Raw genomic sequence first — 19,008 nt, forward strand, 5'->3', positions numbered from 1 at the left:
AATCTAATATCTCATACACAAGACAAGCCTATGAGCAAGACAAATGATATACCATTATGCTATTTTTCTCTTTTATATATGTTCCCTCTCCCAGTTTGCATTGCTATTATTTTCCTGTCTCTCCTTGATGGTAACTGTCTTTCCTTTTTTATTTCACTTCCACTATTAATATCTAAGAATGTGATAGATAAACTCGCAAAACATTAATTTAGAAAAACTCTCTTTTTCATATATTGTACGGTAATTTACTAGCTAGTATTCATAATCACTTAAAGAATTGACATGTAGGAAATAGTTCTTAAATTTGGTTATGCTTTTTTTTTCTGATTTTGTCTCTAAGCTTGCCATTTGTAGCCTGCTTTGTTTGTTGGCAGCACAGTGGGTCAGAAAAAGGAGGAAAAACTCATTCTGCATTAAAATCAAATTTGAAAATACCAATGAATGATTTGAATTCAGATTATTTTAGCATGTATTTTATCAGAAAAATATGATTTAATGAAAGACTGGCTTTTATAGAGAAGATTACATTTACAATGTAGTTGAAATGTGTAAGGAAGAAAGTGTAACCTATCTTTAAAACACTGAGAAACAGAAATTCACCTGAGCATTACACCTGAATTTGGCATCTGAATTCTTGTCAAAGTTACCTAAAACTTGGTTTTAATATCCTACACTTTCTCAAACTGATTATAATGCAGGACAGTTTTTCTCTGAGCCATTTTTAAAAATTTTTATTACTGCTTTCAATATCAAAGCAAGCATTTGTGGAATGTTTTATTATTTTTATGTTAAATCTTTTATACAAAGTCTGTTTATGTTGTTATTGTTGTCTCCAGACCAGATGATTTCAAAATATAGTTTGACATTCTTCCTTCCTTTTTTAATATCCTTTTTTCCAAATGCATTGAAAATCACATACCTTATATTTTAAAATAATGTATCATTTAAACTTCTTTATTTGTAAATGTCCAGGTGAGAAAAGAACCAGAGAAAACTCCGGTACCCACAGTAATAATTGCCACAGACAGAGCCAGAGAACAAGAAAGAATATCAAGAGCTAGAGAAGAAATATCTACCACACATGAGCAGGTGCACGTAGCTCATGAAAAGGTAAATAAATGTTACAATCTTTAGTTCATTGAGATACTCTAATAAGTTTAAAAAACATCATTCTTCATCACATGTGCTGTGTAACTTTGCTGTCCTTCTTTATGAAAAGAAGGTTACAAAATAAAAACTTTATAAAGCAAGTTATTCCAGAGATAAGGCCAGAACTGCAGGTCAGTTCCACTGACCTCGTAGCAGCTCTGTCTACAGAGGAGTGCAGCTGCCCTTCTGATCCTTTGGGCATTATGGTTTTTATTGCCAGGGTACACAGATTTTCATCTGTGTACTTAATGACTTCTTTTTTCTCTGAAGGTAGATTTCTGAATATAAATTGTAAAGGTTATCTTTCATGACATGCTATTTAGTGAAGTTTGATTTAATGAAGTTCATATTTGTGTGAGGACTGAATGCATCTGTTAGACCATATCGCGGAACCACTGTTTGCTGGAGTAACTGATGAAATAGTTCTATCTACTAATGGGAATAAATGTTAAGTCAGTAATAATAATTTTTATTCAAACATTTTCTACAAAACATAGCAATGATACATCACAATTAACTAGGAAGTGGGAAGATTCTTCTCTAATTCACAGTGCAGATGAATGCACTATGTTAATGGCTTTGAATGCACTTCTCTCAGCTAGCATATAAGATGGGCTATAACTTGGTTATAAAGGAATTATTCCAATTCTGAAGTGATGTTTATATCTTATTGATATACATTCTGAAACCTTATCCTGCATTCCCAAAAAGCTGTGTGATTTTGACAACAGGCATAATTGATTACTATTATTTTTCTTTACCATAAAAAATAGATAAGAAAGGAAGATATGAAACCTTCTGTACCTAAGGTAGTAATTACCACTGATAAACCTAGACCACCGGTCACAATATCGAAAAGTAAAGAAAGAATTGCTACCAAACAAGAACAAATCACCATAACACATGAAAAGGTGAATAGCACTATTATAACCATAACTGGTTTTTATCCTTTCTTCTTTACAAACCTCATGTTTTCCTCAAAAAATACTAACTATACTTTTCAAGCTCACTTTTTTTTTACGATTATTCAACTGACAAACTTTTAGACCTATTGCTAATTAGACTAAATTATTTCACCTCTATCTTCCTCTTCTGTTTTCCTTAATAGGATGCTTATAATTATTTTCTGACTGACTTTTGGAATGGACTGACTGATTCCTGAAATGCATTTTAACTTTTTTTTTTAAATAATTACTTTTATTCAAATAAGTGCCAAGGTGTAACAATACTTATATGTATACTTCCCAGTATACATATAATACAGAGATGTGTGCAATGCACAAGGATCTAACCACTTATTTCTCCTTCCCTGTTACCATTCTAAAATGTTTTCTCCTTGTTCAAATATCTTTCAAGATCATATGTAAATGAAACTTTTTGTCTGCTATAAAAACTAGATTAAAAAGGAAGCTAAGAAAGCTACCGTAGTTCCAAAAATAATTGCCACTGATAAAACCAAAGCACCAGTCACAGTGTCCAGAACTGGCAAGAAATTACAACCAATGCACTGTTACAATTTGGTTTATCTGCAAACCTGACTCTTAAGAGCTGTTTTCTTACAACAGAATGCTCTCAAATTAATTCCTGATAACATACCCATTAAGTGTGATGATTGTCAAGTAACAGAATCAGTATGATTATGTTTCTAGTGATCAAGACGTTTATATTCCACCCTGTTAGGAAATGTCACCTTTAAGGCTACAGCCAGATTTCTCTGTGACATCCTCCTCCCTATCAACAACATTCAAGTAATGTTTACTTGTTCAAATTTCTGACTCTGCAATTCTTATTTCTACAAGATGATTCCTTGTAACTTTATGGTTGTCAGATAAAAAAACCCCTATCTATTAAGATTTGAATTGTTCTTTGTACAATACAAACTTTAATGTCCATTCAGGTCTGCCCAATTTATTACTTCTGACAATCAGGCACTTGTTGATACTTCTTTGTTCCAGTAGGACTGTCAAAGTAGAAAAGTCTTCTGTTACAATAAAGCCAGGAACTTTCATATGTGGGAGAATAGCATAGTTACCAACAGTTTTTATTTAAAATCTATGTATCTTCACTGTAGTACATTCATAAAATAGTTTTATAAAATATAAGTAAATGAACATAGCATATAAAATGCACTCAAAGGAGTCAATCTGCTAAGGAATTTCAATTACTTGTTAGATGATGTAAATTTAGGGCCAAATGCAAGTCAGTCATCATAAGCAATTATTCTGAAATTGGCAATGATACTGAATAAGAGGTCCTTGTTACCTAAATACTACTTTAATAAGAAAACGCAATGTCTGTAAACAATCACATTTTGGCCTCACTCAAGTTATTTTAGTTTAAGTTGATAACAATTTCAAAATAAGCATGAAATGATCTATTAGGTTTTTTCCCATTTACAAGGCATACATTCCATGTGTTCTGTTGCTATATCCAGATCATTTATGACAATAATGGTAAAAAATACTAGTAGTCATCCTATTACATACTATTGGCTGACAGGGCAGAAGTTTGGACCCTGATAACATAGAGGCTGACAATATTTATCAGTTATTAGAAGCACATAGAAGTCCTGATACAAATGCATTATTTCCAAATTACCAGAAATCTCAGTCTCCCTTCATTTGTAAAATCCTTTAAAATAGATTAGCACTGAATTAACAAATATCCCTGTGAAAAAGTTTTTATGGGTATATTTCTTAGTAAATACATTCACATCAAATGCTGGACACATTTCTTACATTCCTTACATCTAATAGTTGTATGGAGCTGATGAGCATACTTTAAAACTATGTGCACATTTACATACCTGCATAATCTTATACAAGTGGCGACAAATATGACTATAAAGTTTAAAAATGAACTTGCAGACAAATATTGATATTTATAAACAGAGAAGCATAGGTATATTCTGAATGTGCAGAGCACTTAGAGAAAAAATATGTATTTGAATCTACTGATTCTGAAGTGTATTTGCAGGTATATACTTTTGAGGTTTACATCATTACTTTTGCATAACTACACTCTCTCCTTGTCTGGAATATACTGAACATTTTAACTATTTGTCATGTATACAAGTTTTCAAAATAATGATGAATATTTGTATAAATTCTGCCGACGTTATCTGTAGACTGAAGCTGGAAAAAAGGCTGAAGCTGTAGCTACAGTCGTTGCAGCAGTTGATCAGGCACGCGTTCGATCACCCTGGCAACCAGAACAAGCAGAAGCTCATGTAAAGCATAAAACTTTGGAGTATGGCTATAAAGAGGACCATGTTTCTGAGGCCCCAGCAGAACATCACGTTGTCACTAAAGAAGTTAAAACTGTCTACGTTCCTCCTGAGAAACATATCTCAGCTGCTGAAAAGCAAGAAGTTCATATATCAAAAGAGGTTAGATTCAACTTACATCATATTCTTTTCCAGAAACCATGTCCCAGTGAAATCTGTTTCAGTTTGGAGAACAGTATCACATTTTCAACAACTTTTTTCATTGCTTTGTGTAGATAAAAAGAGCAACAGAAACTGAGAAAATATTTCATGTTGAACAGCCACGACCCCGCACAGCAAGTCCTCATTTCACGGTTGCCAAAGTTGCTGTTCCTAAACCAGATCATACATATGAGGTAAGTTAAAGTTGTATCCAAGAAGACCAGCATGCTCATTTTCAATACCCAGTAGGTGACCTATTTCATTTGGCTTTTCCTCCCACTCTAGTGTGATGCTTTCCCAAGAAGAGTTGTATGCTCTTTACAGTTATTTTTGTAAGCTTGTTTGACTAATGAAGAACACTGCTGTAAACAGACAGATGAATTGCTAAAATGCGATTTATAATTATTAGTTATTTAACCAATTTTATAATCTGTTTGAGAATGCAGCTTCAGTACTTCCTGTCAAATAGTGAAATTGTAGAGATTTGTCGTGTAAATTATGGTTTTCAAAGAGCAGAAGTGTCCCTTTTCAATCTTATTACGTGCATCAGTTCACTAGAAGACTGGAAAGAGTGCTTTTTTCTTCCTTGCAGATTAAGATGTACTAAGCTATCTTTTTAAATAGAAAAAATCCAGACTGCATAATATGACACCATCTATTTTTTAATGTTATTCTTTCCACTATTCTGTTTGACTCCTTCACATAGTATTAGAATTTCCCAGGTAATTAATTTTGTCATTCAAGCATACTTTCTCTCTTCACCTTAATTTTAAATATTATTTTTTCCTAAAACATAACTAAACTATTAAAATATTTTTATTTAAATATTTGTGTATATTTAAAAAAATTATTTCAACTATAATAAGATTTTGAAATCTTCTCAGTTATTTTAATTACCAACAGTTATGTAATTAGTAGTATTGTTTATTGCAGTATCAGACTAATTAAATGGAAAGCTAAGGCCTTAAGTGAAGAATAGAGAAGACATTCTTGTATTGCACTTAAGAACTTCTTAGCCATTTAAAGATCACATTTTAAAGTAAAAAAAAAAAAATACTATGATATTACATAGCTGGTATTTTACTGATGCAATGTGATACTAGTATTCATTTTTGTATATATTGTTTTTTCAGTGTCAAAACCCAAGTAACCAAAGAAGCAACTGCTGCATGTGCTATCAGCTCAAGAAATATACTCTCTCCTTTGAAAACAAAACAACAACAAAGCTGAAATTTTTTCTCTTCTGTTCCTTAGGTTTCAATAGCTGGATCTGCCATGGCTACTCTAGAAAAAGAGTTATCAGCTACTTCTGCTGTGCAAAAGATCACCAAGCCTGTGAAGCCACCTCAGCTGAAGCCACATGAAGTCAGGATAAAAGCAGAGCCAGTTGCCCCTCCACAGTTTCCCTTTGGAGAGGGTGTTGAAACTAAAAAAGAGACAAGCATTAAAAGTGAAGCAGTGCGGGAAGAACATCTGGTGTTCCAGAAAGAAGGTGAAGCAAAGGTATGTTATTACGAGAATTTCTATCACTTTGACTAACTTTCATCTTAAAAATATAGAATAGCTTCACTTTTTTTGTTATTTTCTTACTGCAGTTTTTCACTTCTAAAACATTCTGCTTTTATCTTTCTGTTACACACAAATCTTTCTAAGGATCTAATATTTACCAATGACAAGCAAAGAATTTACATTATCTGATTTATTTTCTTATTTAATTTATGCTGTTTATGTCTTTGAGTTTGTTAGGTGTTTATTAATTATCCTTTAAACAACCTAGGTGACAGAAACTGCCAGAGTTCCAGTGCCTGCAGAAATCCCTGCTACTCCACCCACCTTAGTCTCAGTAAGTAATTTGTGTGTAGATTAGGGGAGTTACAATACATTTTCACCCTTTTTAATCTCATTTTCGTCTCTGAAACCCTAACTATTGAAAGTTGGCTTTATTTAATCTTTTTAACTCTATATTAGACTTACTGAGTCATATAATTTATCTCTGACACAAACTCTTCCAGATGTCTGCTAAGGAGGTGAATCTTCACAATTAGGTCACATAGAAGGTTGACCTATCTGCACAAACATCAACCTACCATTTCATTTTATTAATAACAGTAATGTTCAGAGATCCTAAAATCCAGTTTCAAATACTTCCCTTTGGAAAATGCCTTTTTTTTTTCTTGGATACACTGCTGAACAGAACACTATTCTGAAGTAGATATTAAATTTTCCATTCAAATAGGTTTTACTTACTTAAGTGTCTGTTTAGTAGTGAAAATATATACTGACTGTGATACCTATTCTTTGTCATACAGGGCCTCAAAAATAAGACTGTGACTGAAGGTGAGTCTGTCACTCTGGAGTGTCATATATCTGGTCATCCTCAGCCTACTGTGACATGGTACAGAGAAGACTACAAGATTGAGAGCTCAATGGACTTCCAGATCACTTTTCAAGCAGGACTTGCTCGCCTTGTAATTCGTGAAGCCTTTGCAGAGGACAGTGGAAGATTTACCTGCACTGCTACCAATAAGGCTGGGAGCGTCAGCACATCTTGCCACTTACATGTGAAAGGTAAGTATATTTATAGAATCATAGAATTGTTTAGGCTGAAAAATACCCCTAAGATCCTTGAACCCAAATATTGACCCAGAACTGCCAAGTCCACCACTAAACCATGTCCCTAAGTGCCACAGAACACATCTTTTAAATACCTCCATGGTGGAAGTGGCATTTAAAAGTCAGCCCCAGGTGACCCCTGAGTAGCCAGCTCCAACGCTTGATAACCCTTTCAGTGAAGGGTTTTCTAATATTGAAACTAAACCTCCCTTGGTGCAACTCAAGGACAGGTCCTTTTGTCACTGTAGGAAGTTAATAATTTTGTTAACTGTGTATTACGTGTAATGTATCATAGACATTTTGTCAGTTCCAAAGTAGAACATATACCCTGAGTTGTATTCCAGGGCTATTAGGTAAAAGGACTGTAAGAATATGAGGGAAAGGCCAATTACGGGCAGATGGAGACTCTTAACCTGCTTCCTCAGTGGAAGTACCTAGCCCTCAGAGGCAAACAACCATTTACTATTTTTGTGTCAGCTAAACTCACTGCTTAAGGCTTATTAAAGTATTTTAAAATCCACTTTATCATATTTGCCTTGCAGTTACTGAAGAAATTGAGACTCGAGAAACCATTTCTGAGAAGGCTGTTAGAGAAGAGAAACGGTAAAGTTCCTGTCCTAAACAGACTGCTCCTACTGCAGTCATTAGATTCTTGCACTCTGTTTATGAGAGCTTCAGACATCAGCTCACTTACCTGCCCTGAAATCTTATTTCAGCTATGTAGAGACAAAGGACATTGTAATGGAAGATGTCTCTGCTGCAGCAGAGGAAGTATCGGGAGAACCCATACCTCCTTTCTTCATAAGAAAACCCATGGTGCATAAATTAATTGAAGGTGGGAGCATTATATTTGAATGCCAAGTAGGGGGCAACCCAAAGCCACATGTCTACTGGAAAAAAGGTGGAGTTCCTCTAACGACTGGCTACAGGTACTTTGAATACAATGCACAAAAACTGCTTAAACATGATTTTCAAGAATATTTAATTGATACTATAGTAATTTTGATTTCCTTACTGATGCTGAGCCAAATAGCATCATTGATTTTTGTGAAATTTTGGGTTTTTAAATGGAAATATTAAAGGATCATGTCTTAATGTGTGACTTCAGAAAGCCACTAAATTTTAAAATGTTTAAAATATTTAAAATATTAAAAAATTCAAAAGACCATAAAATGAGATATACTACATATCCTTATAAATAAATTAGAAAGAAGTTTTGCATTTGTTTTATTCTGTCTATTCAATGTTTGCATTTTGTCTATGCAAATTTTGTCCATGGAAATCAACACACTTTCTAGCTGAGAAAAAATTTACATTTGTAGCATTCTTGAAATAATCATGCTATAATGACCCATATTAGGACAAACTGTGTGCACACAGCATATACCATTATATTTTGTTTGATAACTAGACCTCTGATATTTCAGTACTGGTGTTTGGATCCTGTTTGTTTAGTGACAAAAAAATGAAAGTAGACCAGTACTCCAGTTTCAGTATGGTTATTTTTTTTCCTATATGGTCCTGCAAATTCATTGAGTGAGAATTGCCTGCAAAACTTTCTCTTTTTGTGTCTTGTACAAGTTAGGAGTGATTCTCATTAACTGTACAACTAAAAGCAAATTCACTAAAATGTCTGTTCATCAGAATTATAGAGATTTTTTTACTTTTATGTTTTCTATAGATACAAAGTGAGTCACAAAAGAGAAACCGGGGAATGCAAACTTGAAATTTCCATGACTTTTGCCGACGATGCCGGAGAATACACTATTGTTGTTCGTAATACTCATGGAGAAGCTTCTGCAACGGTCTCCTTACTAGAAGAAGGTACACTGTAGATTAAGGAAATGGGAAAAATACTTCTTAAACTTAACTTTAAAATTGGAAAAAGATTTTCAGATATGTTGCAAAATCTTGGCAACTTAGTTTTTTCAGCTCAAGAAACATAAAGGGAAACCTGGTGGCTCTGTTTCTACAAGACCAAGTATCTGGCATCAGGTTCTTAAAGGACTATTCTTTGCTAGAATCTGTAGCTATTGGAACTCTTCTGTTGATAAACATAACACTCTACATAAGATATTGAGAGAGTGATGTGGAGAAAGAAGGTTAATCCAGTAATACATTGTTCTCTTAGAGGGAAAAATGCTAATATTATTTTAGTTGCCCTGTAAAAATGTATGAAATTAGCAGGAGACAGAATCATGGTGAAGAAATAGTAAAATCATCTCTACAGGTGTGTCCACTTTGAGAACTAGAACATCTAAATAGCACAGTAAAACTTTTACCTGCTTATAAAGCTCATATGATTACATCACTCTTTATCTTGTCTTGCAATTTGTATTTATTAGCTAAACAGATAGAAAGTCTGCCTGAATCACCAAAACCAGTAAAATAAGTTTGTATTTGTTTTCGCTGTTCCATCCAGAGAAAACCACAAAAAACTTACCAAAATTAATGTGTTCTCAATTCTTAGCTGATTACGAAGCCTATATAAAATCACAAGAAATGATGTATCAAACTCAGATGACTGCATATGTACAGGAACCTAAAGTGGCTGAGGTAGCCCCTCCTATTTCATATGGTGACTTTGAAAAAGAGTATGAAAAGGAACAAGCTCTAATTAGGAAGAAAATGGCAAAAGATACAGTGGTGGTCAGAACTTTTGTGGAAGATGAGGTATGTCCAGCACTCCATACTAATAATTTTGTATGTTGATGTTATACCATACAAATAATTTATTTACAAGGTCATTTTCTGACACAGAGAACTAATGGTCTTGTTTTTCTGTATAGGAATTCCATATTTCTTCTTTTGAAGAAAGACTTATCAAGGAAATTGAACTCAGAATTATTAAGACTACCTTAGATGAACTACTCGAAGAAGATGGAGAGGAGATGATGGTTGATATTTCTGAATCTGAAGCTATACAAGCAGGATTTGATTTAAGATTAAAGAATTATAGAACCTTTGAAGGGACAGGAGTTACTTTCCACTGCAAGACATCTGGATATCCATTGCCAAAGGTACCCCAAATCTGTGTAACTTAAATTTTAAAAAAAAATCATCTAGTGGTATACTTAGAAAAAATACCTTGGAAAACATCTCATTGTCAGACATTCTACATTTTGCACAAAAAACAGCAGCTCTCAAAGGAAATCCAGTCTTCTGTATTGATATTAAGCTGATTTTTTCTTTTGCCCTTCATAGAATAGTGCTAAGTTGGTTAGCCAGTTCAGAGTCAGGTTAGGTTTACCAATTAAGTTGGTCTTGCTTCTGAGTGTCTCTGCAGCAGCCCGGACATGTGGGGAACACAGTAGCAGTCCAGTCTAGGTCACTTTGCTCTTCATCAAAATGGGTTATATATCTGTTCCTAGTTCCAAAACTCATGTTTCAGGCTACTGTGTAAACATGTTTATTCTTACCTATTGCAAGTAAAAATGTTAATGTTTTAATACATACACATGGGCTATGATGATGCATCAGCTGAAAAATCAGAAGTTGTAGTATGTTGTATGTATGGGTCATTACTGGATCTTTGTCTTTAGGAGAGTTCACATAGCAGTCCTTTGTTTCTTTCCATGCAGGTTGCATGGTACAAAGATGGTAAACGCATAAGGCACGGAGAGCGCTACCACATGGAAGTTCTGCAGGATGGCAGTGCCAGTCTGCGTTTGCCTGTTGTTTTACCTGAAGATGAAGGAATTTATACTGTCTTTGCCAGCAATATGAAAGGAAATGCGATTTGCTCAGCAAAACTGTATGTTGAGCCAGTTGCGCCAACAGCAACTCCAGGTTATATGCCAGGACCAGAAGTTATGAAAAGATATAGGTAGGTACACAGTAATATAATTTCATGAGACTTCAGTTTGCTGTGATAGACAGCAAAACATCATTATTCAGCAGTTAAACAGCTTAAGTGATTGGAGTTTGCATACTTCTGGAAAAGTTCTAAATGCTGTTTTCATGACTTACACTGATTCACATGCCAACTCTTTGTGTGATTTACCTTCTTAATGAGCAATGCAGTTCCCAGAGTACTATCATTCACATGCATATCCAGCCACAGTATCAGATTTACCATGTCAATAACCATATCTATTGCTTGAAGTAATAATGTTCTGGAAAAAAACTTTTCTGCACTTGGAGTTTTAGTGCAGTGTGCAGCTATCATTTCCTGCCCTTGAAATAGCTGTATTTCTATGACAGAAAAAAATCAAGTGTTGCCATGTTCAGTCTCCATACACATACACACCCCCACGCAAATGTACACAGGATTATATCTGTGCAGTATCCAATACCCAAAATTTCCCTTGCTGTGGTATATCCTAATACAATTCAGCTATACAAATTCCTTTCAAAAATCTAAAGAAAATCAGCTGGAAATAAAAAATAATTTGTCAAAATTTCTCACAAAGATAAGTTGGCCAAACTCTTTTAAATAAATTATGATAAAGGCAAAAGTTGAAATCTCTTTATCATGTCAGCCCCCCTCTATATGACATTGCCATACACATCTGTGTTATCTTTTACTTCCAGGTCTATTTCTCCACGCTCCCCAAGCCGGTCTCCTGCCCGCAGTTCTCCTTCTCGTTCTCCTGCCCGCAGATTAGAAGAAACTGATGAAGGACAACTGGAGAGACTGTATAAACCAGTTTTTGTGCTGAAACCTACATCATTTAAATGTTCACAGGGGCAGACAGCAAGATTTGACTTAAAAGTTGTTGGCAGACCTATGCCAGAGACATACTGGTTCCATAATGGTATACCAACCTCATTTTCATCAAGAAATAATCATAAAAAAACATCTTACATGCTTTTTACATCTTGTTGAGACACTGTTTTGAGTGCAACTGTTTTCTTTTCATGTGCATCTGCAGGTCAACAAGTCATTAATGACTACACCCATAAAATAGTGATTAAAGAAGATGGCACCCAGTCACTGATCATTGTCCCTGCAATGCCTGAAGACTCTGGAGAATGGGCTGTAATTGCTCAGAACAGGGCAGGCAAAGCTTCAGTCTCAGTGACACTGACTGTGGAAGGTATATACTGTACATGCTCTTTGTAGGAGTCTGATGAGTGTTTCCTATTAAAAACCATGACCATGTCATTTCCTCTTGCGATAACTTACCCTCACTCTTTCAGCTAAGGAAGACCTAGTCAGACCACACTTTGTGGAAAGGCTGAGGAATGTCAGCGTGAAGGAGGGCTCTAGACTGGAGATGGCAGTGAAAGCTACTGGTAACCCTAATCCTGACATTGTATGGCTGAAGAACAGTGACATCATTGTGCCTCATAAATACCCCAAAATAAAGTAAGAATCTTTATTTTAGAATATTTATTTAAATTTAAATTTAAATTTTATTTCAATTGAAATTACATTTTGTTTTATTTAAAATACTTTATTTAAGTAAAGGAGTTAATAATCACCATCCTGCAAAATGCCTCCTACAGTGTGCTGAATACTCTTGTTTTCAGAGAAGGGATTCACTAAGGGCTTTTACATTGCAGCAAGGATTAGAGATATGAAATAGCTTGTAGGACTCACTCCATTTTCTCCAGCTTGTGTATTTGTATAGTTGTATTATGCAAAGCCAATGCTTTTACAACGGAGATTTAGGGAACTTTCTCTGCCTATGGTTTTGAAGTCCTCTGCAGGCAAAACTGCCACTCAATTCAACATTGGTTTTTATTATCTTTTTCTATTTGATTCTTAGGCATGTGCCTCATAAACATGAAGAAACATAAACAACATGTCTATTACCTCCAGAGATTTGCCTTTGGAGGCTTTGACCTAATTTGGAAGAAGGGCAAAAATGAATGACAAAGTGAAAAACAGTTAATTTTTTTTTTTTAATTTTAATTTTTTTGTATTTCAGGATTGAGGGAACCAAAGGGGCAGCTGCCCTTAAAATTGAATCTACTGCCAGGCAAGATGCTGCATGGTACACTGCTACTGCTATCAATAAAGCTGGGCGGGACACTACCCGCTGCAAAGTAAATGTTGAAGTTGAACATACAGAACCTGAACCAGAAAGGAGATTAATAATTCCAAAAGGAACTTACAAAGCCAAGGAGATTGCAGCACCAGAGTTAGAGCCTCTCCATTTGCGTTATGGTCAAGAACAATGGGAGGAAGGAGATCTCTATGACAAGGAAAAGCAACAGAAACCATTTTTTAAGAAGAAGCTCACATCTCTAAGGCTCAAACAATTTGGACCAGCCCACTTTGAATGCAGGCTTACACCAATTGGTGACCCAACCATGGTGGTGGAGTGGTTGCATGATGGCAAACCCTTGGAAGCAGCTAACAGACTCCGCATGATCAATGAGTTTGGGTACTGCAGCCTGGACTATGGAGTAGCCTATTCCAGAGACAGTGGAGTGATTACTTGTAGGGCGACTAACAAATATGGTACAGACCATACCTCTGCTACTCTGATTGTGAAGGATGAGAAAAGCCTTGTGGAAGAATCCCAGCTGCCAGAAGGCAAAAGGGGACTGCAGCGAATCGAAGAGTTAGAACGAATGGCCCATGAGGGTGCTCTACCTGCAGTTGCACTGGACCAAAAGGAAAAACAAAAACCAGAAATTGTTTTGGTTCCTGAACCTGCAAGAGTCTTGGAAGGTGAAACAGCACGATTCCGCTGTCGTGTGACTGGCTATCCTATGCCCAAGGTCAACTGGTACCTCAATGGACAGCTCATCCGTAAAAGCAAAAGGTTTAGACTCCGTTATGATGGAATCTACTACCTGGATATTATGGACTGCAAATCATATGACACAGGAGAGGTGAGAGTCACTGCAGAGAATCCAGAAGGCTTTATTGAACATAAGGTGAAGCTTGAAATCCAGCAAAGGGAAGATTTCAGATCTGTTCTTCGTCGTGCTCCTGAACCCAAACATGAGCCTGCAGTGACAGAACCTGGGAAACTTCTCTTTGAGGTACAGAAGGTAGACAAACCTGCAGAAACAACAACCAAAGAAGTAGTGAGGTTGAAAAGGGCTGAAAGAATCACTCATGAGAAGCTTTCAGAGGAATCTGAAGAGCTGCGTAGTAAATTCAAGCGTAGGACAGAAGAGGGTTACTATGAAGCCATCACTGCTGTGGAACTTAAGTCTCGCAAAAAAGACGAATCATATGAAGAAATGCTAAGAAAGACAAAAGAAGAACTTCTTCACTGGACCAAAGAGATCCCAGAGGAAGAGAAGAAAGCACTTCCTCCTGAAGGCAAAATCACCATTCCAACAATCAAACCAGGGAAGGTGGAGCTTAGTCCAAGCATGGAGGCTCCCAAGATACTTGAACGAATTCAAAGCCAGACTGTAGCCCAGGGAACAGATGCACACTTCCGTGTGAGAGTGGTGGGAAAACCAGATCCTGAGTGCCAGTGGTTCAAAAATGGTGTGCAGATTGAAAGGACTGATCGTGTGTATTGGTACTGGCCTGAAGATAATGTTTGTGAATTAGTCATCAGAGATGTGACTTCTGATGATTCTGCCAGCATCATGGTGAAAGCAATCAATATAGCTGGTGAAACTTCTAGCCATGCTTTCCTGTTAGTACAAGGTAATTTAAATTCTCTTACTCATCCCACTGCTCATTATAGTGTGTTAAGTCTATATGGCCAGTGCACTGTTGATTCATTACATATTATTTTGCAGCCAAGCAGTTAATCAGCTTCACCCAGAAGTTACAAGATGTTGTTGCTAAATCAAGGGACTCCATGGCAACTTTTGAGTGTGAGACATCAGAACCCTTTGTCAAAGTGAAATGGTTTAAGGATGGAATTGAGATTCACTCTGGAGACAAGTACAGAATGCACTCAGACAGAAAGGCTCACTTTCTTTCTGTACTAACAATTGATATGAATGATGCTGATGACTACAGCTGTGTACTGGTAGAAGACGAATCCGTAAAAACTACTGCAAAGCTTACTGTTGAAGGTAAGAAGCTTGCAGCTCAGTACCATGCAATACTGCTAAAGTGAAATCAGCTTCAGAAAGAAAGAAAGCAATTTAAACAGATGTCCAATGCCCTATGAAATGTTGAGCTGCTTTCATATTTTCGGAATCCAGAATGACGGTTTGGAGATATATTTATGTAAAATGGTTACACTATATATATATTTCCTTAGGCTCGTTTAGTAAGAAATGTTTTCCTCAGGAGTATATCATCAAGCTTATTCACAAATGTAATTACTTTTGCCTGTAGGTGCTGTCGTGGAGTATATCAAAGAACTTGAGGATATTGAAGTACCAGAATCCTTGTCAGGTGAACTTGAATGTGAGGTTTTCCCAGAAGACGCGGAGGGGAAATGGTATCACGGCGATGTTGAACTCACTTCTAATCTTAAATATGTGATTGCATCCCGCCGTGGTCGTCGAATCCTCACTATTAAGGATGTTAATAAAGATGATCAAGGAGAGTATAGCTTTGTTGTTGATGGAAAAAGGACTCAATGCAAACTGAAGATGAAGCGTAAGCATTTCTAATACTTATATTGTTTATATATTATAGATTTTCAACATTATAGTATGTATTATAGCCATATTATTGTATCCCATAATGCTTTAATATTCAATATTCTCCTTACCTCTTATAAGTATTAATTAACTTCATTTAATTCCACAGCTCGTCCCATGGTTATTCTTCAAGGACTTAATGATCAAAAAGTCTGTGAGGGAGATATTGTGCAACTTGAAGTTAAAGTCTCCCTAGAAAATGCAGAAGGTGTCTGGATGAAAGATGGCCAAGAAATTCAATCAAGTGATCGTATTCACATTGTGTTGGATAAACAGTCACATATGTTGCTCATAGAAGATGCAACAAAGGAAGATAGTGGAGCTTACTCTTTCAGTGTTCCTGATCTTGAACTGTCAACCACTGGACAGATTACAGTGTACAGTAAGTCACTATCATGATTTTGAAGGTGTGTTTGATTTTTGTCTCTTTTAGGATTATTTTTAAAGGCATATTTTTTTCATGATGAATATTTTTGTGACTTGACAGGTGTGGAAATAGTGGTGCCTCTAAAAGATGTTCATGTTGTTGAAGGAACAAAAGCTATCCTCGAATGCAAAGTTTCAGCACCTGATGTGTCTTCTTCCAAGTGGTACCTAAATGATAATCAGATAAAGCCTGATGACCGTGTACAAGCTGTATGCAAAGGCAATAAACAGAGGCTAGTGCTTACCAGAACCTATGCATCAGACGAAGGACATTATAAGCTAATGGTTGGCAAAGTTGAAACAAGTTGCAATGTCACAGTTGAACGTAGGTGTCCTTTAAGAAGCACAATTCTTTGTGAAATAATTTCCTTAAATACCAAACCGTGGAAACAACTAATATATTTGTAATTTATTCTTTTTATAGAAATTGAGATTATTAGAGGTCTTCGTGACATCACCTGCACTGAAACACAGAATGTATCCTTTGAGGTAGAGCTCTCCCATTCAGGAATTGATGTAATTTGGCATTTCAAAGGCCAACAGATAAAGGCTGGTCCTAAGTATAAAATAGAAGCACATGGCAAAATACATAAGCTGACAGTGGTGAAGATGATGAAAGATGATGAAGGAGAATATGTATTTTATGCTGGAGAGAAGAAAACGTCTGGGAAGCTTATAGTAGCAGGTTAGTAGAGTTAAAATCCAAGGTTTTTATTTCACTGTGATTTAAAAAAATGCCCAGGGTACTGTATTTTGTACTTGTAGCAATTGTTCTGTTTCTGCTGGGGGTTTTGCCTTTAATTTATTTTTCTTTTTTTTTTTTTTTTTGCATTCTCCTTGCCCTTCCTCTTTTCTTATTGGTATAATTTAAATTCTCAAAGCTTTTAAGTAAATGATCAGAGCCATAGTAAGGAATGCTGTAGTATGCTTTTGATGTAACTATTGTAAAACAGAGGGTTTTTGTCTTGAGTGCTAAGTATACCTGTGCTGATAATAAAAATGATAAGTGAGAATAACTAGGATGGAATTAAGAAACATCTCTTAGTAATTTCCAGGTCATACTCTATTCTTGATATTTCACAAGTTCATAATGTCTGTGGGCATGCTGCAAATTAGGGCAAAGAATTCCAGCATCTACTTTTCATTTTTGTATGGGGAAAGCTGAACAGCAACATGACAAAACCATGTGCCTTTTCTTCCCAACAGGTGGTGCCATTTCAAAGCCTCTCAGTGACCTGACTGTGGCTGAGTCCCAGACAGCTGTTTTTGAATGTGAGGTGGCAAATCCTGAATCAGAAGGCCAGTGGCTACAAAATGGTAGACCATTAGCTATGACAGATCAGTACCGTGCTCAATCTGATGGTGTTAAGAGAAGGCTTACTATCCCTGTGACAAAACTGGAGGATATGGGTGAATATAGCTATGAAATAGCAAGCTCAAAGACATCTGCCAAACTGAAGGTCGAAGGTCAGTATTTTTATAACTGATGTCTTTAAGACTCAGTCCAACATCACTCACTGTGTCTTGGATCAGGCAAAATAAAACAAATCAAATAAAATAAAACCAAAACTAACCAGACCAACAAAAAAACACCCCAAAACATAAAGAATCTCAAACCAAACATCTCTCATGGATCCTAAAAGTAAAGGTTTCTTGTTGAGTTCCAAGCACACCACTTTACTGGAACCTGTATAAATCAATAAATGCATAACACGAAACACCATGATTCAATTTCATTAAGATTATTATATTTACTACAGTTTTTAATTTTTATCTGTTCTGTCAATTTGTGGTTTTTTGATTTTTTTTTCCTTTATTTTCCTAGCTGTTAAGATAAAGAAAACACTAAAGAACCTGACTGTGACAGAATCACAGGAGGCAGTTTTCAGTATAGAACTGACCCACCCTGATGTGAAAGGAGCTCTATGGATTAAAAATGGTGTTGAACTTGAATCAAATGACAAATATGAAATTACAGTGAAAGGAACTGTTCACACACTGAGAATCAAACACTGTGTGGTGACCGATGAGTCTGTTTATAGCTTTAAACTTGGAAAAATAGGAGCAAATGCCAGACTTCATGTAGAAAGTAAGTCAAATTGATTTGAATATTTGCCGTAATGTGTGGTTTGAAATTCACATCATATACATTGCTGAATCTTGCTAACTTTTTTCCTCAAGCTGTAAAGATCATCAAAAAGCCAAAGGATGTGACTGCTTTGGAAAATGCTGTTGTCTCATTTGAACTGAGTGTATCCCATGATACTATACCAGTCCGGTGGTTCCACAAAAATATTGAGCTTAAACAAAGTGATAAATACAAGATGATCTCTCAAAGGAAAGTTCATAAGCTTATGCTGCACAACATATCTCCTGATGATGCTGGGGAATACACAGCTCTTGTTGGGCAAATGGAGTGTAAAGCAAAACTGTTTGTGGAAAGTAAGTATTGTAAGTTTGTAAGAAAGCAATTATATGAATTGTTACACCAAATCATATTGAACAACTTGATCTGACACTTCAGAGCCTGTTACCCTTGGTTTTTTTGCATACTGACTTTAAAAATATTCTTTCTTTTTTCTTTTTCCTTCCCCTCTTAGCCATACACATCACAAAGACCATGAAAAATATTGAAATCCCTGAGACCAAAACTGCCTCTTTTGAATGTGAAGTTTCTCATTTCAATGTGCCTGCTGTCTGGTTGAAAAATGGTGTGGAGATTGAAATGAGTGAAAAGTTCAAAATAGTGGTCCAGGGGAAACTCCATCAGCTCAATATCATGAACACAAGCAGTGAAGATTCTGCAGAATACACGTTTGTCTGTGGCAATGATAGAGTCAGTGCAACCCTGACCGTAAAACGTATGTAAA

At 35.8% G+C, this 19,008-nt stretch overlaps 1 protein-coding gene across 1 annotated transcript in view; it reads left to right on the forward strand.

The window, feature by feature from the left end:
- The window catches only part of TTN (titin), a 244,207-nt gene that overhangs the window by 11,734 nt on the left and 213,465 nt on the right, over nt 1-19,008 (forward strand). Inside the window, exons 10-35 of the mRNA XM_017834916.1 lie at nt 973-1,110; nt 1,923-2,060; nt 4,277-4,537; nt 4,651-4,770; nt 5,831-6,079; nt 6,354-6,419; nt 6,886-7,144; nt 7,732-7,792; nt 7,906-8,118; nt 8,871-9,013; nt 9,660-9,862; nt 9,979-10,209; nt 10,771-11,015; nt 11,723-11,946; nt 12,064-12,228; nt 12,332-12,500; nt 13,066-14,756; nt 14,852-15,133; nt 15,402-15,668; nt 15,822-16,094; nt 16,200-16,463; nt 16,563-16,823; nt 17,345-17,605; nt 17,964-18,227; nt 18,320-18,580; nt 18,739-18,999. Coding sequence (XP_017690405.1) covers nt 973-1,110; nt 1,923-2,060; nt 4,277-4,537; nt 4,651-4,770; nt 5,831-6,079; nt 6,354-6,419; nt 6,886-7,144; nt 7,732-7,792; nt 7,906-8,118; nt 8,871-9,013; nt 9,660-9,862; nt 9,979-10,209; nt 10,771-11,015; nt 11,723-11,946; nt 12,064-12,228; nt 12,332-12,500; nt 13,066-14,756; nt 14,852-15,133; nt 15,402-15,668; nt 15,822-16,094; nt 16,200-16,463; nt 16,563-16,823; nt 17,345-17,605; nt 17,964-18,227; nt 18,320-18,580; nt 18,739-18,999 — 6,970 coding nt within the window. The remainder of the gene's footprint in view (nt 1-972; nt 1,111-1,922; nt 2,061-4,276; nt 4,538-4,650; nt 4,771-5,830; nt 6,080-6,353; nt 6,420-6,885; nt 7,145-7,731; nt 7,793-7,905; nt 8,119-8,870; nt 9,014-9,659; nt 9,863-9,978; nt 10,210-10,770; nt 11,016-11,722; nt 11,947-12,063; nt 12,229-12,331; nt 12,501-13,065; nt 14,757-14,851; nt 15,134-15,401; nt 15,669-15,821; nt 16,095-16,199; nt 16,464-16,562; nt 16,824-17,344; nt 17,606-17,963; nt 18,228-18,319; nt 18,581-18,738; nt 19,000-19,008) is intronic.

Source organism: Lepidothrix coronata, unplaced genomic scaffold, assembly GCF_001604755.1.
Source record: "Lepidothrix coronata isolate B3197 unplaced genomic scaffold, Lepidothrix_coronata-1.0 Scaffold7, whole genome shotgun sequence".
NCBI classification, from domain to species: Eukaryota; Metazoa; Chordata; class Aves; order Passeriformes; family Pipridae; genus Lepidothrix; species Lepidothrix coronata.